Raw genomic sequence first — 21,507 nt, 5'->3', positions numbered from 1 at the left:
AAAATGTTACCAGGAGTTTACATCACTGAACTCAATATTCCTGCTAGCGCATTAAATAAAGTATAAAACAAGAAATGCCTGGTGGGGGTTATCAACATTTCCTGTTGTACCACAGGAATGAGACGTGCATAGGCAAGACTTAACTTTCTCATGCTGTGGTTTGAAGCCACATCAGGATAGTAAAAAACTCTGGTGCAGCATTGTCAAGCAGATTTACTTAGTGCCGGTTCTATTTCTCAACACACTCGAATCAAAAAGAGGAGAGGAAGAAGAAGCACTTTAACACTTACTAAATCACCAACTTGTGCATCCAGTTAAATGTGCATGCTGAGAGAGATTGCAAATCAATGGACTGATATAAATTACTATTATTGTTTAAAACATTCTCAACAAGAAATACAAGGAAACTTAAGCAGCTAAAAAGCAAAGATTTATAAAAATAATTACTGAAGTAAAAGTCATAGAAACAATACACATTCATCCTGGACCAGCAAGGCTCGTGGACAATTAGAATACTGGGACAACGACTAAACTGATCATTTGAGAAGTCAGAGCATTCGAGCAGCACTGTTCAGGGAAAAACAATCATCAGTAAAGTGGCAAGAGCAATCCGGACACTAATTATTCTGTAAAAGTAATTTTTATCCACAGAGAAATACTGTAATAAATGAATGGGAGACAAGAAATGGAAATCACTGTACTATGGAGAGAATTGGAATCATGGAAAATAAGCAGCATGGGGAATTGCACAAGTAAGTCTCGTCAATCAAAAGCAGCCAGCTTTATTGTACGGTTTCAAAAGGATCAGATGAAGGGTAAAGCAACAGATGTACTATCTGAATAATAGTAAAATATTTGATAAAAATCTCTCTCAACACTGTTACTTTCCAAAATCAACTCAAATGGGCTTAGACAGGAACACTACGATGTGACCTGAAACCCAATGACTAATCATAACAAAAAAGCGAAAAGTCTAAACCAGAAAATAAAAATAAATAAATAGATAAAAATATGAGCTTTTCAAGGGCTGGGAAACCCTCCAACCACCACACCGAATAGCGCTGTATCAATTTAGACTGATGTTCTCAGAAGTTAAAGTGATAAACAGCAATGGACTGCAAGTCTTGATTAGTGGGATACTGCAAAGACTGAAATTCGTTCTGATGCTATTCAGAAACAGAAGCAGGACTGAATATGTTCGTGAGATCCACAGATGGCATTTGCAGGTGGTAAAAAACTTTGCAGATAAATTGCAATTGCCAGTTGGTACATAACAGTAATAAGATGACCTAAAGTGATTAAAAACTGATTTTTTTTTAAACAGCACAATAAAGATTCAGTGGGGGAAGGGACAAATGGCGGGAAGAGATCAAACCAATAGACATGGAAAAAGAAAACACTAAACGTATTTCATTTTAGAGAAAAAATTACAAGAAAAAATACCAGGGGATGATATGCAGATCAGTTCAGAAGGTAGAACCAAAGACCCTTTCAGAGTATACTATCTGAATACACAGCTCCAGAGCATGCTATGGAGAAGAGGACCTGTATGCACCACATCAATAAAACTCATCTAGAAAATGTCCTTCATTCCTGCAATATCTACATGAAGTAGAGCAATTAAGGTGATTTAGAGTTTGTTCCCTACAGCAGCCACATACACTCCATTACCTTTCCAAAGAGTTGTCTCCAATTTCAGCTTGCATAGAATGGGCTTACTACAGACCTTGCCTTCTTGTAGCCAAGCCTAGGACTAATTAATGCACCAATCTCAGCCACCATGCTATAGTCAGGTAAACATACCGTGCTGTACACAATCTAATACTCACAATTATTCAAAATACAAATGCCACAAAATTTCACCGATCCCCATTAAGAAAAAGAGATCAAGAAAGCAATTTCTTAGCTTCTAATTTTCATGGTCACATACAGTCTATATGGGGAAAAAAGGTAAAAGCCTAAATAGCCTGAAAAGCTCTTTTTTTTTTTTTACAAAAGCATTTGGGGGAAAAAAGCAAACAAGCAAAAAAAACCAACCACATACTTCTGCACTTTTTTCCAAAGGCAGTAAAACTTCTCAGCTTTGCTGAAGTCAGTCAAGTTTAATCACCAAAACCAAAGGTTGATTTTGGTTGTAACTTACTTAGAAAATGATGACAATGTTTAAAAAGCTTCCTCATTAGGTCACTGAGAAATTATTAACATTTGCAAAGCATTTCATTGTGCTTTATTACAGCTCCAAAGAGCCATACCAAGGTTCACTTTGCAAATACAGATAGCTTCCAATCAAATTCATGGAAAACGTTACTTACAGTGGATGCAACGCTAGATTAATGTTGTTATACTTACCAATCAGCCAGCAGGGCTTCGAAGAAAACACAGGGAATTGCACATAAATATTGCTCTGCCCCATTTAATACATATTTCTAAAGTTAGAGCATGAAAGCGTTAAATATTTTTGTTTTCCATTAAAAACACTCTTTACGTGGCAAGGCAATTAAGTTATTTTGGCATCCGCTCCACATAAAGCAGCTGCTGTACAGTATGTTTTACTTTATAAAATATCTTTAATCAGCACACTGACTAGTTCTGTCATTTATAATTAAGGCGGTAAATGGCAGGTGCAGCATTAATTAGTGAAATTAAAGTCTCTGTGCAAGACATGCAGTCATACCAACTTAATGCTTCCTAGGAATAGATATGATTGCTAACAGCTTTGCACCACAAACTTGACTAGGTAAGACCATGCCGAGAAAGAGGGGCATTTACAACACAGTTACGCTTCCGAAGCCTTTACAATCTTATATGACCAGATTCATTTCTTAAACTCTTCCTCCGAAAGTAAGACTAGAAAAACACTTCAGGAGCGCAAAAGTCTACCCACTAAGCCATCCTGTGAGAGTCTTTGGTTTTGCCTTACAAACAACGGGAGGGGCAGGGGGCAGAGGTACAGATCAAGAGATAGGCAAAGCGGTTCTCTTAGTTGATAAGATTTTCCCAGCCAACAACTAAGAAAAGGGCTAGCCCAGCATTTGGAGAAATGCCCACACTTGTAATTTAAAAAACAGCAACTGTTGTTGCAAACCCTTCCCAACATGAAAGTAGGGCCACCAGTCCTACAATTACCCTCATAACAATTCCGTGATTGCCACCTTAAGAGGTTGTGGGTTTTTTGGAGAACATCCATAGTCTGTGAGTTAAATTAAATCCCTCCTCCCTTTTAAAACTGCAGAGGCCATTTTGGCTTGAAGGACTTCTGAAAGGTAGCCTTACAGCTATTTACAAATCTTTAGAGCATACACATTCAGCAAGAAGTCCTACAAGATGAGTTACACTTCCAAAGAAGTGGTAGTCACCCTCAACACCGGTACAATGTAGTGCTGGGTCTTTGGCAGACCACAGCCCAGGGTGGTACATTCATCATCTCCGTGTTCACCTGTTCTGCAGAGTCCCCAGACACCACCTCAGCATGCAAAACTGTTCATAAAAACAAGTGCAGTTGGTGAGACTAAAATAATTACAGTGTTCATGGTCTCATTTGCAAACTAATAGTCTGCTCATCTCCAAGCAAATGCTCTCAGACACTTCATTGGTTTTGGCCAAACTAAGACTGCAATGTGAAAGAAGCCAAGAAGCCCCACTTTTGCGTTACTTCAAGGCAAAAAGGTTAACCCTTCTGGCTGCCACATTACCTAAGCTACATTTTGAAAACAACTCAAATACGTGTCCTTCAGAAGTGAAAGCACACCAGTACATCAAACAATACGTTTAGTAATACAGCGGTAGTAAAATATTAAAGAGCCTTCTGCATTTTAAGAGAATCTATGCATTAGATTCCCACATCTGTCTTAAATAGAAAGCAATATAAACACCAGGCAAAGCAACTGCACCCTGTGCTATGAACTAGAAGACCAGCTGTAGACCTCCGTAAAATACCAACTTCGCAAATATCATACAAGGCATTGAATTGATTTGTGCTTCATTGATGGTAAATGAATGTTTCTTCAGTGGGTAGAGAGTGCCTTCCAGATGCACAGAAACAAGCACTTCCAAGGCAAACTATAGTAGATAAACAGCAGCGGATTGAAGGCAAACTTATTTGTGTTTTTCTTTCAGTGCTAATTTTGTCTTAAAATTGAGTCTTCTGGGAAGGAACACAATCCCTAGCTGTGTGCAGTACCCCCTGCCAACCAACTTATGAAGCAGAACTGCTACTGACTCACAAATGAGTTATTCATCCATCCTGCTTCTGACAAGCAGAAAAAGTACATGACCACGGCTGACAGAAGAGAAAACAAAGATTCAAACAGAGGGATTCAAGAAGGGTAAGGAGGAGAATTTAGAAAACAAGGATGCTGTGATAAAGACAATTTGTTATACTCTGCAAGAAGACACAACATCAATAAACCACTCTTAACCAGACTTATAATTCTGTAAATGAATGAATAACGAGCACTGCACAAACAAATAAAAAAGGCCACCATTTATAAACCCCACAATATTTTGTTTGAAAATGCAAAATGAGATGGTGGCATTTCAATAATATTTTTAGACCTTTTCAGATTAGGCACAATCAGTGTGGGTATGAAACAGCTGATTTGAACTAGCAGAAGAGAACTTAGAGGGAGGAAAAAGCTTTGCCTATAAATGGGAACAAGCACCACAAGGGAACAGACTTTAGACAGTACACGTGGGGGTTAAACAGAACTTACCCTCCCAGACAGGTGCAGCCCTCAGCTGAAATATTTCAGACAGCAGTATTCACATTTTTATGCTATCACAAACAATTTCAGTTCGCAGGCAGGTCTAAGAGTGATATTGATATAAACTCTCTGAGAAGACAGCAGCCGTGCCCTACCATATGGTCTGGCACAGTTCAGCATATGGGATTGGTTGCCATTGTTTTCCTTTTCCCAAAATTAGCATTAAAATATAAGTGATAGCTTCAAATAGAAGTGAAGCAACCTGACAGTAAATTAGAAGTAATCCAATGTTCTGAGACAATGTAGACAACAAAAAAATTTACAGTTTGTTAGAGGGTATAAATACAATCAAGACTGAGAAAAGAAATGAACACATAAATAAATCAATTTCTCCACTACTATGGCACTGAGCAATATTTACTACCAATGTGGATAGAGAGATGTTTATGGCATACTCACAGAACAGAATTAAAATCACATTCCCCAGTCTGTCAGTTCATATCAAAAAAAGTATCAAAGAGGCTAAACTACCTTCTGCCATTCAAAAAGCTTCATTAGCTAAGGCAGCTGCAAACTGGTAAAGCAACTTGAAAAAGTCTGCTTTACTATTTAACTTGTTCAGTCCTAACACAAGACTTCTACTTTTCTTTATGGTTCAGCTTCCTTTCATGAATACCATGAGATTCATGGGTTCCAATTCTAAAGGTATTCTCTACCAAATGGTGGTGGATCATTTGATATCATATGATCAATACCAATTGATCACGTTTTGTATCATTGTATGTACATATCACTACAATTCACATTGAATGATTTGGTGGAACCTGATTAAAATGAGATACCATTCCAGCTCTACAGACAGTTACGTTATATGAAGTACTCAGATACATCGGAACACAGTTAAAAGATATGTCTTACTTTCCCATCCAAACCGCATAGCTTTCAGGGAGCTGTGGAACAAAAAGCATGGATCTTCCAGTATCAACATCTACTGCTCCAAAGCAGCCTGCTTCAGTTACTCCAAAAGTCCAGTGAAAGTAAGATTCCTAGGTCAAGACAAAATATATTCTTAAAAGAAAACCCTCACTTCTACCAGCTCTAAAAATACACTACAGTACATATTAATTCCCACTTCCACATATCTGAAAGAGATCTCTTGCTTTTGGAGGGGGGGAAGTGGTTTAGGTCTAAAGCTTTTCAGACTGATTAGTTTTAGGTTACAATAATACAAATCCCTCTGTTGGCAACTGGAAAGGATCAGAGGTTAATAAGAAATAAACAGGTCAACTCAGCACAATAAACATACACCACACAATAAAATACATTCTTCCAATCTAGAATTAGGGACTGTAGCATCAGGAAGAAACAGTCATGTCACATGAGACAAGGCAAAAGCAGAGTGCAGATTCATCGGGTTGTGACGACAGAGTGCTGAAGAGAAGACCCAACCTCCCCCAGAGAAGAGAAAGCTGCACTAAGAACAGCCTTTAGCCAAGAGTTCCTTTAAGAACAAGCAAGCAAACAACAAACACCTAGCAATACAGAGATGAATTTTGGTAAGGACAGACATATGCTCTGATACTCTTGAACAGTGCATCTCCTCTAAAAACAGACCAATAACTACATTAAGATATGTGCTATCTAGATTAAAATTTATTGGTTTTGTTTCTCGTAACATACAACAGCTCAATTAAATTCACAAAACAAAGTACTGTAGCAGCCATGCAAAGTATGGGGTATGCATAATTAGACTTCTGTTATGCCAACTTCCCTAAAGAATGCGTTCGGCATGACATTAACAAGTTATTAAGTCCTATTTGTGACAGAAGAACACATGGGTACTTAAGGAAGAGTCTAATTTGAGAAGACACATGTTGTAAATTCTAAGATACATCCTGCTTTGTGGAATATACTATTTATAAAAGTATTTATAAAAGCTTGAAATATGCTTTTCTATGAATTAATTCAGTTTAGGTCCACTGTAACATGTTTCACTACAGAAAGGAGGTTATTTTTTGGGTCACAGACAAGATTGAGAAAACTAAGAAATATTCCATTGCTGTCTTTAATATTACATTAATTACTGATAGGCAGTAGGGCCTTGAACAGGCTCAGGCCCTTTAAACCAGATAATGAGCCTGCATACTACAGCACTGAAAGAGAGAGCAACTCGAAGCTGAAGAGGCAATGTTATAAAGAAGCCAATTTATTTAAGTGAAGCAAGGCAATGCACACATGAAAGATAAAGGGAAAATTAATTAAAAATCGTTTAAAAATTCATGCAGTTGAAGAGAGTTTCTTAATTTGATTTGAAGTTTTGATTCAGCTCTTACCTGCCGAAACACAATACCAGTATCAGTACAGTATCTCTGGGTTTCTTCACCACCCTGCAGCAGAACAACCGAATTCTTCTGAACATCCTTATTCTGTCTCAGGCGATCACACAGTCGTCTTCTATTCAAGACAAAAAGCGCTACAGGCACTTTCAAGGTCTCATTCCCCAGCCAAAAGGAGGGTCTAGAAAAGATTTTTTTAATTTACAATTAATGGAAGACAAAGACAGTGGTTAGCACGATTCAGACGCACAGTGTTTGTTACTTTAGTCTAGAACAGAAAAGGAAGTTTAGTTCAACAAGATGCTAATCACTGAAGGGGAAGAGATGCTGTATACAAGCATTGCTCTTGAGCGACGATCAAACATTGGTCATACGAGTACCAAAGGAAAAGACGGCAACAGGGGACAGGGCTGGCTGGAGCTATGGCCCACAGCATGTCACTTGTCACTTTCCTTTAGGTAAAGCAACACGAAAAGTAGATGCAGAAAGCAACAGCAGCCTAGGTCGGCTGAGTAAAGGCAAAACAGGAGAGAAGAAAATGAGTTCTGAGTTACTGAAAACAGAATTGGAAGGTTACATTAAGTCTGGCAAACTTGAGCAGGTCCTTCTGGAAAATGTTCAGTAGCTGAAACAGGGACTGGAAAGAAAAGATGACAGATACCAGACGCAGGACAACAGCATTTCCCATACTCACACAGTATCTGCAAATTTCTTTCCTATGTACGTATGTTTATTCTTGCATGCCTACAAGTGGCTTCAGCAAGTGACTGAACTCACATACGTGGCCACAGGAGCATGTCCCGGGTACCAGTGACCTCCTGCTATACATCACCACCTGCCCCTAAGGCAGCACAAATGTGCTGAGACAGCCCGGAAAGTTTCTGAAAGATTGTACTCAACAGAGCCACAACTGGGAGAATACAGTTTAAAAGTGGAGAGCTCTCTCTTAAAATAAACTGGTTATTAAGTAATTTAAGGTGTTTAAAGTACTACAAGAATATATTGCTGATTCATTCACATTTGTTATAGGCCCATACCTGCACTTTTTGGAGCTCTGCCAGTAGAAGCACAGTAGCTTGTTGTAGGATTTTTTTTTTTTTAAATCAGATGAGGAGAGAAGAATCTAAGAGCATTTCCCTTTTTTTTATGTTTAATATAGCAAAGCTGTGCTTTGGAGCTTCAGTATTACAGACGAATACTGTTTTATCAATAAAACCCTATGATTTAAGTCCAGTTTGTCCCTCCACCTCAGCTTCTCTCAGCTTCTCGAAGACTGACTGGCTGGATGGTCATTTTCTATCAGATATGCTTCTAGGGGAGATGACAGAAAGGTGCAGTTAAATTGTTACTATGTTAAGATGACAAGAAATGAACCACCAAGGGACTTAACCTTAGACGAGCAGAGCTCCACATCTTAATTATTATATCGTTTTCATAGGCAATCTGAAAGGTAACCTTTGATTTATAGCTGCATAACCTCCTGAAAGACTTTATCAGCATCAGAAATGTAAACCCTATAATTTCTTACTGCAGACACAGCATAAAAGAGCTAATAAAATACTTTATTCTACTTGTTTATAACTACTTGATATAACAGCATAAGTAATTTTGGAAGGTGAAAGACTGCTCTTGCTAATCTAATTTTCAGACTATCTGCCTAGGAGTTCAGCTGATAGTGCACAAAACCCAAATGTATTTATTTTTATTAATTCCCACACACACCTGATAACCCAGCACCACGGCAAGTGATCATTACAAGGGCCGCAGACTACCTATTGCAGCACATCAGCGTAGCATGGAAGCACAGCATAAGCTTTCATTTTGGGGTACCCATGCCTGCAGGAAGAATGAAGCAAGTTCATACAATCCTAGCAAAAGCTACTGAAAGTTTTAAATCAGATAGTGAACCTTAAACTAAATATGGGCAAGGCCAGATAGCGAACCTTAAACTACATATGAGCAAGGCTTTTCGGGTGCAAAGCTGTGGCTCAGCAACTCAGCAATGCACAAGAGGTTGAAAACACTGTTATTCAAGCAAGATCACCCCCTGGAGTAACTCCATGCAGGGGCCTGGAAATCATACGCTCACCTTACTGCACGTATAAAAGGGAAGAGAGAACATCATCAGATACCCTTATGCCATAGGTTGCTCTCAGATCTTTGTATCTGCTGACAAAAAAAACAAAACCAAAAAAAGGCAGAGGTGGTAGGACAAACCATCTTATGTTTTGCTTCAAAGGAAGGAAGAAAGTCACCTTCATTGTAATTTTACCCTCTTCACAACTTGGGGTTTTTTTTGCTGTGATTTGGGGGGGGGGGGGGGGGGGGGAGGGACTCTGACCTCCCTCCTTCTCCAGGCCTATTCCTACACCCTGGAGCTCACAAGAAGCTGCTACAAAGGCACATTTTCATCTCCATTAAGTTTACTATTAATGCTTTTATTGCACTTAAAACCTTTGACAACAAGACACAAGGAGAAATAATGATGTCAGGCAGCAATTCCTACTGGTAGTCTCACTAAGCCACTTTAAGAGTGTCTTTTACTGGGATCTTAACACTGGAGCTGAAATGCATTCTGGTGCAAAATGACAGTTCTTCTGCCCATTTTATCTAAGCCCATGGCAAAACTGTGTTCTGCCTTATATATAACAGATCCCACTTTCCCTGGTTGAATTTGATGCCACAATATTCATCAACAGCAGAATTTGGCCCTGTATAGTTGTTTTAGACTTGCACAGTTTTTCCACAGGCATAGCCTTGGTCTCTATTTTAAGGCTACTTAAGTCACAGCAGCTGAGTATGCTAGACCCTGCAGCAAGGGCTGCAGGACACAGGAGGGCTGGGCTGAGTGTGTTGCAAATATTGCTCTGTTCCTCAGGTCCTCTGCTGAGCACTCATATGTTAATTCATGCCTTGGACAGCACGAGCTTGCCAAGCAACAGATCTACTTTCACAACTGAAATTCTGCAGAGAAAACCAGCTAGGTTTCAGAGAGGACTCAACTTAGAGAAGTCTGCTTCCTCCACAGCCTTTGTTCTCTTTCCTCCTGCAAGCACTCAGATACCAAACTGACGGCACCCTCACGGATGGAGTAACAACACGGCAAGACACCCACAGGTCCTGCTTTGCCTGCAGAGATTGGGTGACTCCGCATGCATGAGCCCAGCACGAGCTTTCCACAACTTACACAGAGAGCTCTTTTCAGAGATGAGCACTGACAGAGGAATTTAAGTCTTACAAAAAAGAGTATGGCTGTACAGCTGGCTTTCTGCTGCAAATAATGATTTGGGAAGAGAACTCTCACAGTACTCGATCACAAGAAAAGTCTTCACACACAGGACTGGCTGTGCAACCACTGCTCTGTTGTGACCATTGCTCTGTTACTAAGAAATACATGGCAGGTAAGTAGGTTATAACTGGTCTGGTCTTTTTTCCATATTCCTTCCAGCCCAGCTGTTACAAACTCCTGTGACTATGCAGTACTGTCTACGCCATGACTATTATTTAGCACTTTTTCAGTTTCAAATATAAGAAGTCATCGCTATGCCACTTGTATTAAGCTGAGTGGGTACATGTATGTAACTGCCTCACATGTTTATCAACCCCGCAAATACACATGCAATTACAGCATAATTAGCATAAAACTCTCTGTTATTTGCCACCTAGCAATACTACCACAAAGTTCTTTCCAGAGAGGGAATTACAAGCTTTCAATTTTGGTCCGTGATCTCTAATCACTCAGTTTGTATCACACAAGACACACAAATACCAGAATTCAATTAGTACAATATATTGGCTGGTCCTTCAATGTCTGTTTCTTCTGTTAGTGCAAGGACTCTGACGTCTCCAGCCACAAACTCAACTCAAAACTCTCATGTAGAGTTATACATTTGATAATGAAGTGTATTTAATGCAAGCACTGCTTTGTGGTGCATGCCTCTTTGAAGCTATGCAAGCTTCTACAAATAAACATTAGTCAGTGTCAGAAATGGCTACTTGCAAGACCAGGACAGGACAAGTGAAGCTCAGCGTCCTCATTTTCTCTAGTCTGGTACCAGAATTCAGCCGTTGCTCAGTCTGGTAAAGGCCTCCCACAGTAGCTGACAGTTTCCCTGCTGGCTGTCACACACAATTTTTATGATCACTTAGGCCCAAGCCCACACAAGAACTCTTTTTATTTTATTATACTGGAAGTGAAATGTAGCTAGGAACATTAAACTACATCTGTTTCTTTAAAGGATATTTTTCTTTTGCCTGGAACTGTTGATTTTCAATGCTTATTTCAGAAGTTTTATATTTTCAGAGAGCTTACATTCTGTTACCGTATGATCCATCTAACATTTTGGATTTGTTCTGATGCAACCACCAGAACACACTGGTAACCCAAAATCCTATTTTATTTCTGGTTTTCCCACCATTTTTCAGTTAACCTTTCATACTTCTGTTGTTTCAGAAGAAAACTCATGGACTGCCATTTCTGTTCTACTGAGGTCACGCAAACAGGATCCAGATCTCAACGAAGATGAGAAACCACTGAAACTACTTCTCAAGAAGTTATCATTTGTTTATTGACTGGGCCTTATTTATTTGTTTGTTTTGAGCAACAGAGTCATCAACATCAGCCTGAATTCTAGCCAATTTTTAATGCTGTTTCCACATCAAATATGTGAAGTGCAAGAGGCCTACGCTAACAGCGGCACAAGCAAATAAGTGATACAAGGGAAAAGGCAGAAGCAACTACCACTGTTTAAGGCGTAAACTGAATGTTTTCTTCACGGCGAACTCAGTGCTCCTTGTAAATAAGTCAACAACTTGAAGTCCCAGCCCCGTTCGATGTCCCACCTACCTACCCCAGCCCACCCTTGCTCTCAGGAGGGCCAGGCAGGAGCATCCTTGGACAGGGAATGCCCGGTCAGCGCTGGGGGAAACCAGGGGCAGGAGAGGACCTCACAGGGGAGCAACCTCCACCCAAAGATGAAAGAGTCAGAGCCAAGTCCCAGCGTGACCTGGTTTTGGCAAATATGAAAAGTTCCCCCCTCATTTTGATACATTTTTAATGGCACCTTCTTAAAGCACTGGAAGAAATGGCTGAATTTAGCTATAGAATGTGGGACAGACCTTGCACTAAGTAATCCACAGCCACCTTTAAGCACGATTTCCCAAACCTAATGCAACTTAAAGGATAACCCACGGCTCGGGGGAGGCACTGCCGAGCCGACTCGGCGGGCAGGGTGCCCGTGGGACCCTCTGCAGCTCTCTCGCCGCCCCACGCAAAACTTGCTTTCATTTCAGGGAGCCCCTGCTCCCGCGCAGGCAGCCCGGCCTCCCCTGCAGACTGCACGGCGACAGCCTGCCGCCCGGCCGCCCCGCCAGGCCCGGCCCTCCCCAGCCGGCTCGGGGCAACCGCCGCCCTCCAGCACCCCCCACCCACCCGGGCCCCTCAGGGAGACCCCGCTGGCCTCGCACAGCCGGGCCGCCGCCGCGTAGCACACCGCGGGGGGAGGCAGGGGGAGCCGGTAGGACGCGCAGCCTCGCCACGGGCCGGGGCGCTGGGCCCGGCGGGCCCGTGAGGAGCGGGGAGCGCCGGCGGTAGCGCGGCCGAGGAGCGATGCTTACCCCGCCGCCGCGGCCATGTTGCCTCGCCGGACTTCGCCTGTCATGTGACGGCGGGGCCGCGCGGGCCGGGCCGCTGCGGAGGGGCGCGGCGGCGCCGCCTCAGCGCGGGGAGCCGATGGCGGGGCGGGGCCAGGGGAACGTCTTCCCGGCCGGCGCTGTGAGGGGAGCGGGGCCCGCGGCCCACAGAGGCTTTCAAGGCTCCCTCGGGCCTTGCAGGCACTGACAGGCCACTACTGCTCCTCTCCTCAGGCTTTCAGACGTAGATCTGGCAGCGGAAAGGCCCGGCGACGGCCGGGACTTGGGCTCCTTGTCACCTGAGGGGTGGTGTCCATTGGGAACGCTCTGCAGCTGCGTCCGAACCGGAGAGGTGGTTTTGTAACCATCACCTCATGTGTTGTCTTCTTGTACGAGGAACAACTAGAGTCCTTGAAGCTAAAAGCTGTATAATGGAAATATAACCTTTTACAGGGATTGCTGTCTTTTACAACAGAGCTCCCCTAAATAAATGGTTGCTTAAAAAATCCATTTAACGTGCCGTGCTGCTATAACCCCTGTAAGAGATGCTTGCCACTTGCATTTTGAAATGGAGAAGGTGTTTAACAACAGCCTTCAGGCGTGGTCTTGCTGTAGCCAACGCCTGTCCTTGCACTCGCCCCACTCTGCTGAATGTTGCTCCCATTCACACAGATTTCCTCAGAACTCGAGCTCACCTGTTCTTGCCTCAAAATTATAAGCTACCTGAAGAAACCAACAATTCATAGGCCAGGGTTCACGTGGCCAGTAACTGCCATATAGCAGCAAAAGAAAATACCCAGAAGCATGAAACACTGGATAAAGAAAGAGAGGAGCTCTCCTCTGTGACCTGAATACGTTGTTTCGCTGCTCTGTGCCTCAATAGAACAGTGATAAGTACTGCTCTGAGCTGGCAGCTCGTCACAGGTACCGCTGCCCTCCCTTCCTGGAAGGAAAGCACAAGTCCTCGCTCTGCTGCTGCTGAGCTCTGTTGTTCTGGCACTGATCTCAAAAGAAAGTACTGCGATACCGCAAAATATTTGGCTGATGCACCTGGTGGGTCTGCTTCCACCAAAAGCGCTTGGGAAAGAGACGGGAATGCAGGGCAGTGAGAAGAGGGGACAGGAGGATCATAAAATACATGGAGCTTGAAATTCATGTTTGTTATAACAAATCAGTGCACTGTTATTAAGAAATGTGCATGATTAAAACCCTTTTTTGGTTGGCCAAATTGTCTGCTAGAAGCTGGGAGAAAACTGCAGCTACTCATGCACAGCTGGCTCTGAAGTGGTGTGTGAAAGCTGCATGGCAATCACAGGGAAAGATTGATTTCAGAAAGTCTGGAGAGGAGTGTGTAAATTAAGAAAACTAGAAAAGTCATGTAGTCATCCTCTAGCTCTTTATTTTTTATGCCCAAGGGTCACAGACCTTTACTACAAAATATATAATGACAGAATCGGAAGCTTCTTTCACAGACTGCCCATTTGACAAGGAACAATACTTATTTTTGGCTCCAGATTAACAGATAAAGCCCCATTTTAGACATCACTGATAAGCTGTTGAATTTCAAGGAACTTCCTTCAGTTTATGCAGACTGGAAAAGTTTTTTAACGTAAACTGGAGCAAAATATTTTACCGCTTTCAGTCCCCTAGGGGCGCTCCCTTCTGCTTAGACTCCAGCAGAATTAGTGGGAGGAGGCACGGAAGCTCACTTTGCCTTTTCTTCTCCTGTCAGGAGCAGAGAGAAAAGACTAAAGCCTTCAAGGCACTCTTCCAATACTGTTATTAGTGGCTTCGGGCATTCATCCTTCCCAGCTCCTCTTTGCCTACCCATACACTTGCCCTTCTTAGAGAAAAGGTCTCCTGCATTGTAGTATCTGCTCTCTAAAATGGGTTGTCTGGGTCTCTTTGTCCTGTTTATTTTAATTTCCTCATCTCTTCCCCTTGGTCATTTTACCCATCTTCCAAAAACATTCACTGAGATTCAGAAGAGTTACCTGCATTGTATTAAATCTCAGCAGAAAATAAGACTCCATTCCTTAGGAAAAAAAACAAAACAAACATGTTTTATTTTATGTTGTTTGTTACCAAAAATATCCTGTTTTGATTTGAAAGAATGAAACTTCTGCACTATGCACAAATTAAACTCATTTGCAAGGTGACTATACTGGCAGCCAGTTGAAATGCCAGCCACAGGAATGGTACTGGCAGCCAGACTGGGAGCAAGACCAGCTTTATTGCACACATAGATAATTCTGATTCCCTCTGCGCTGCATTTGACTCTGCAACTGAGATAATGCAGGGGCTGACCTTAATCTCTGACAGACTAGTTTAGAGCATTTCCCTCTAAAACAAGGTTTGACTGACCGTTACTGTCACTTATCTCCCAGTAGGACTTCTCTCCGTGGTCAAGAACATGGTTGAGGGCCTGATTTTGCGCTTTTGGCATCTTCAAAAGCCCCACTGTAGCAGTCTGGGTGCACAAGAGATGCAACACTGCAACACCTGATGGGATTCTGCAATGGCCAGATTCTTGGTCAAAAATCTGGTTAAAATCTGCCGTGTGAGCACACCAGACACATGGTAAGGGCTCTCAATCTGTAACCGTTATTCAAACACTGAGTAGAACAATGTGCTGCTTCAACAGGGAAAATTCAAATCTGCAGAATGAGACAAAGCAAAACAAAAAAGCACCTGAACACAAGCATCCCCTGCCCTGTTATGTCCTTGCATTGGGGAGGGGGGAGTAACTGCAGTCCTGCAGTCTTGCTCTGAATCCAGCCAGTGTCTTTCTGAATTACATCCAGCTGTAGACAGTCCCCGCGGGTCCCTAGGAAAATTTCCATTCCCTCACCTCTGAGACTCAGCTGTGTATCTCCACTCAGCTCCTATGCAGTTTGTACTCCTGCTCCTCGTAGGACCTTCTGTCTCTCCTCAGCCTATGTACTAGTTAGCCAAAAGTAACTAAATTGCATAAGAACCTCTTTTTATTCTTATTATAAAGATTTAAAACAACTCAAATTTTCTCACGTAGACATTCATTCACCTGGCAGAAAAGACTTTGGAAATATTAACAGAAAAGTTACTGTAACAATTGGTCACTTCACACCTAGACAAGAAACCAGCATTGATAAATTGGTACCAGTACTTTTCTATTGCTGTCCGTCCCTCTATATTTTAAGTGGTTATACTGCTGTCCAGGCAGGATCTTAGAGTTCAGCACCATCAGTGAGTGCATTTACAGCTTCTGTTATCCTAGCTGAAAAGAAATAATGTTAGGTTAATAAACCTTCCTTTTAGTATATGAACATTACATAACTGTTGTGAATACAGGTCAAGATATTTTCCCCTGGTGTTACAGTACGATAGATGAAAATCCAAAGTTAGCAGGGGCAGATGCAGTCCAAATACAAACTGGGCAAAAAGGAAGGATGCTGCAGCTGCGATGACAGCATGTGCTAGGGGAGCATCACCCCTCCTTTCTGCCCTCCATCCCAGGTTGGGTGTCAAAAGAAGAGCTAAGTACTCTCTGACTGCTGCACAGTGCTTGAGCTTCTCTCCTGCTTTGGGCAATTGCAGTTGGCGAGAGACTTGATCATCTGGGGCTGCCATGAGGGATCACAGAGCCACACTGAGAACATGGTACCACAGTAAGAACTCTTGAGCTGCCGCTGTCATGACATGAAATGGGGAACAGAGTCTAATGCTGAGTGACTAAGGTCACCATAGGCCCTCCTTAGTAAATCCTTACCTGGATATATGATCTCACTACAAGTTTCAGCTGATTTCCTAAATATCTAGAAAGCTTCCGTATTATACGTGCCATCACAAAAACAGAAATAAGAGGAGATGCTTATTTATCAGCACAGAGATTTTTCTAAGTTCAGCTTGATCTGTTTTTCTGCTGATTATTCCCCCAAATTTTTGGAAGCTAGAATATTGCTGGCTGAGATTCTCTGTGACCTTCTTCACTTGGATGGGAGAGCACTGGCTAGGCAAAGAACAACAGATAGAGTTTGTAGGTATATGAGTGAAAGTATTTTATACATTGTAGAATCAGCTGTTAGTCCAAAGTAATTATACAGTTTCCTATGTTAAAATGTGTTAATACTGTTTTTTTCATTGAATTACTATACATTGATCCCTAGCATTTCATCACTGAAAGATACATGTGCTGCCTTTGTTTGATACAATGGCCACAAGTCTTTAACTTGGAATTAAGATTACAAGGTCCCTTCAAAGTAACAGACTGAACAAAAGCATCTGCCTTTGGCATTTTCATCATGAAACAATTTTGAGTAAATTTTCCCTCAAGCACTAAATGTATACTGTTGTATTGATCTTTTGGATCTTGAAATAAAAGTGTGATTTTCCCAAAGCCTGCTTGAACTAAATTATTATAAAAGACAAGAAAGGTAAAGCATTACATTGCCTCATTACTCTCCCCATTGACTTTCACTTCAGAGTAAGAAAATCTAGTATAGTCAAAATGTGCCCGTCAAGGATCAGACAGTCTAAGGTAGCTTCTCCAGCTATTGATTGATCTTTACAAAATTTTATAATTTTATTTTGGGGGGTGTTTTTTTGCAGTTCCTTAGTATGGACTGTCATTGTTTCATTTATATCGATCTGCCCATCTGTATTTATAAGTTGCTTCCACAGGAACCATTATCTCATAAAAATGTATTAAAACAGCACTATCAAAACTGCTTGGAAGACTTCTTTTTAGTGGGGGTTTTGGTTTGTTAGGTTTTTTTAAGGATTAGTGGCCAATGTGATGATCTCTGTAATGTTTCTCTAATATCTCTGGCAGCTTGAAAGAATCAATTTTTGTATATTGCAATATATTGGTTTGCTTCAATAAAAGGAGTCTTCTCAATGATTTTCAGTCTGTTTGCTCATATATTGCTTTTTTTGCTAACCCACGGCCATGAAGGCACAGTTTACACCTGTCTGTGTGTCCTTTGCATAGCGCCCAGCACCATGACTCCTTTTTTGTTTTTCTAAGAGTTGTGCATACTTGTACTACATAAAAAATGTGCTGTGTGATGCGAGTGCAGTTCAGTCATGGCTAATTGCCAGGCGTAAGAGATAAGCCACTATCCTGTATTTTCTTTTTTATAACTGTTACTAGTTAGTATGACAGATGGACATTTTTGTTTATTCTAAGTAAGTTTTACAGAAAGTGCTGTAGTGAAATTTTACAACACTGGGTTTAGGACATGAATGTAGTATCACTGCAGCCGTTACCCCAACAGCATTACCAATGTTACTGTGGACACATCTAAGGACAAAATTCCTTCGCATTACTCATGATTTATTTCCTCAGCATTTCTCATTTTCAAATGCACAGCCTTTTTCTACGGAGAGGAGTGGCACACTGGCAATATTTTGAAGGGCAAAACCAAAGGTGCTTTGCACCATCTTCTAGAGTAGAAGCATGGGAAGAAGCTGATGGAGTTCCTGTACTGTGTGACAGAAAATTTCATCTAGCCTGCATGTATGAATATACGACCAATTGTACAATGGGAAAGCATCACTCCTCATGCAAGCTCCCGGTGGTGCCACAAATTTACCTGAACTTTTGCAATATATTGTACAGTTATAATACAGAACATGTTTACAAATCTTAATTTTTCTTTCATTACTGTCTGCATAATGTACTCTCCACCCAGCACATAACAAATCCCCAAATAAGCTTATAATATGCTTATGTAAATATTTTCTCAAAAGATTAATGCCTTCAGCTTTTTGCAGATTACGATTCATATCTTCACACCAATTTAAAGTCAGTTTTCCCACTTTTTTGGGAAGAAAGTCCTCTTTAATTATTTACCGTTTATATGGAAAGTATTTTCCACACTGGGATCTTGCATTAAAACTTTAAGCCATTGGTTTATCAAGATCTGAATTTTGTTGATGATGAAGAAATTGCTTTTTCTTACACAGACATATTAGAGTTATCTGGAATGAGTTCTTTCAGGCTTTGCATGGGCAGCCTTTCCTTTTCCTGCTTGAAACAGTCCTACGCTCCTTGCCAGGAAAGAAAGGCCTGCTTCTTCTGATGCTGCCCTCTAATGACAGAAACCACTGCTTCTTCAGCTTTTCCTTTTTTAGGCTGTTCCGTTGTGTGGCAACAGTAGGCCTAAGAGGGCCAAGTGACGGTGAGGTTGCCATGGAGCCATGGCTGCCACTGCCATAAACTCGGTGGTGCGGCCGTTCGTGGCCAAAAGTCATCAGTGTTCCTACCCCAAAGTGACTCCCAGGATTAGCCCTCAGCACCAGCTGCAGAAGATGAGATACACGACTTCCTACTCATACAAACCACTCATCTAATCTCCTTTGCATCTGACTGGAAATTTAATCCAGCTGGCTCCTGGCTTCAGTTTAAAACCAAAGTGATAAGCAACTGGCCATCAGATTATCTAATCATAGCTTATGTCCTGTGACTGCAGCACTGTTTCAGTTTGGTAAGACCACTTACGCTACCCAGTGTCCAAAGCCCACTCCATGAGCAAGCTCTAACCTGGGAGCTTAGGAAGGAAGAGAGGGGATTGTGCAATAACATGCTAAAGGACAGAGAGATAAAAACCAAGAGCTTGTGAATCAGGGAATTCAATTATCTTTTGAACTGTAAAAAATGGCTATTTTACACAACTGCTCTCTCCCCAAAGGACAAAATACAGCCTTCCTCCCAGGCGGTGGAAACTGTGCCAAAAGTACAAAGTGCACTAAGGATGTTATACGCCTCTTCGCCTTTTAATGAATCAACTGACTAACATTTATTTAAAAAATGGGTCATATTTACAGGCGTTTTTCATAGACTACCAGTTTGATAAGAGTGAGACTCGGTTTATTGCAGAGACACTCAGCCTTCGTTTCCAAAGCGTGTACCTGTCTGCCCTGTGCACAGCTGCCTCGTGCTGGCAGCCTCCCTGCAGAAGTCACGCTGGGCACAGATATCTACAAAGTGACTTGGATGCATGCATGAAAATTTGGCTCAGTGAGATTCAACTTCGGCAACAAAAATAATATCCACAATCACCATCCTCTGCTGCCTAGCCTCTAAATTCAAATATCATTGTCTGTTTTTAACTTCACAGTCACAAATGTAGACATGATTTCTAAGACATGGTTATTTGCTGTCTCAAAAACTCTGTTTTGCTAAACTACCCTTTAGTTCTGTACAAATTTAAACTATTGTGAGGACAGCTTCACTTGGTTTCCATCAGCATTAGCAGTGTTAATGTAATTTGTGCTAAGGAGATTCAGAAAGGAAGCTCAAAGAACGTGTGTGGTTTAAGTGTGTGTGTGTGCGTGTGTGGTATTTCCAAACATCCTGTGTTTCAGGTGGCATCTGTCTGCATCCTTGAAAATAAAAAGGCTCATACAATTTCACTAATGTGGTGCTACAGTTGTGCCATTTTTTCCCCCTTAAGCCCTGACAGGCGTCTTTGTTTGTTTGTATGCAGGGGCTCTGTTTGAACTGTTGCCTGGTGTCCTTGCTTTGTATGCTGGCAGGAGCGGTGATTTTTTTGGTTTGTTTTGTTTTCATTTTCAGAAGATGTGGTAACTTTTTTTGCTACTATTACTGTTGACAGCAACAACTCTTCTAGTCCAGGCTGGCATCATATGACGGCCAGAGATAAAGAATTCAGCTTCAGAAAATAACGCGGGTTCTTACTGAGTTGCAGAACTGGGGAGATGCCAAGCAGCAGCAAAGTGCAGGCTTCACCCTGGGATGCTGTCAAGTTGTAGCAGGCAGCCTGCTCTCCTCCAGCCCCAGCTTCCTTCTCTATGAAAATATCTAGGGGTTTATACTGAATATCAGGAGGTACAAAGCAGGTATAAACCAGAACAGTTCCAGTATTAAACGTGACACAGCAGTGCTCATTTAGGACCTGACTTTGTGTGTTGTTTTACTTCCTACTAATTGCATGTTTTAACTGTGCAGCACCCCTTTCGTGATACCGCCCTTCCCCTTTTGCATTATATGGAGTAGGGGCAGAAAAGGAATAACATTTGCTGCTCTCCCAAGACTGAAGAGAGGTAATTTTCTCTTGTTTCCAAAGATATAAATGACAGAGAAGGAGAAACCTCTCCAGGCTCAGGCTTCTTTCTGAAATCACATCTTAGGGCATTTTGGTACCGTCCACCAGCTCATCAGTGGCTTGGGGCTGCGCACGGCTCCCTCGCTGTGTGAGGTTTTCCCAGTTTCACTTTTCTGCTCTAAGTATGGGAAAGCAAATCTCTGAGTCACACCGCAAAGCGGGCCCGATGACAGGCTGACTAATGGTGCTTTGACAACATCCAATAGATTTTACAGAGATTAAGGTCTCGTCAGAAATTTGTCAGCAGTAGTTTAGGAAATACTTCCTGAAGATTTGCAGAGTTAACAGCTCTGTGGGTGTTTGCTGTTTGGCTATCTACATAAACAAACAGCTGGCACAGCTGGAATAAAATCAGCAAAGTTGTTACTAATTTAGACTCTTTGGGCATGTGTCTGCTCCAGGCACAGAAATGACTGCGCTGGAGCGTACTGGTACCCCAGCTATTTTTAAACCACCTAGCTTGGTACTGGAAGAAGCCAGCTACAGCAGCACAGAGCTCATCATGGATTCATTTACCCGGCTTTTTGGCTCCAATATTAGTGCCAAAAGGAAAACAAACCCTTTTAAAATCAGAAAAAGGAGATACAAAGGACTTGATTCAGCAACAGTCTGATTCAAAGAGAAAACTCACAGTTGCTCATACTAGGAGCTGTGACAGGCTACACAGATGAAGACAAGAAGCTTAAATTTGCTGTAGTGGGCAACAGAGAGGCAGTAAATGCAGTGGCT

General features: G+C 41.8%; 1 protein-coding gene across 5 annotated transcripts in view; it reads right to left on the bottom strand.

The window, feature by feature from the left end:
- The window catches only part of PEPD (peptidase D), a 142,606-nt gene extending 129,905 nt beyond the window's left edge, over nt 1–12,701 (bottom strand). For 3 of the 5 annotated variants that reach the window (XM_050903925.1, XM_050903927.1, XM_050903926.1), the window contains exons 1-3: nt 12,656–12,701; nt 7,037–7,220; nt 5,622–5,749 (exon numbers count right to left, since the gene is read on the bottom strand). In XM_050903925.1, the coding sequence (XP_050759882.1) occupies nt 5,622–5,749; nt 7,037–7,220; nt 12,656–12,699 (356 nt within the window). In that variant the 5' untranslated portion in view covers nt 12,700–12,701. Of the gene's footprint in view, nt 1–5,621; nt 5,750–7,036; nt 7,221–12,655 lie in introns of those variants that run through there. The other 2 variants (XM_050903928.1, XM_050903930.1) reach the window with 2 other exon arrangements.
- Nucleotides 12,702–21,507: the final 8,806 nt, after the last annotated feature.

The sequence above is a fragment of the Gymnogyps californianus genome, chromosome 12 (genome assembly GCF_018139145.2).
Source record: "Gymnogyps californianus isolate 813 chromosome 12, ASM1813914v2, whole genome shotgun sequence".
Classification (NCBI taxonomy): Eukaryota; Metazoa; Chordata; class Aves; order Accipitriformes; family Cathartidae; genus Gymnogyps; species Gymnogyps californianus.
The sequence above is the reverse complement of the archived record's forward strand: the minus strand, read 5'-3'. Positions and strand labels throughout refer to the sequence as shown.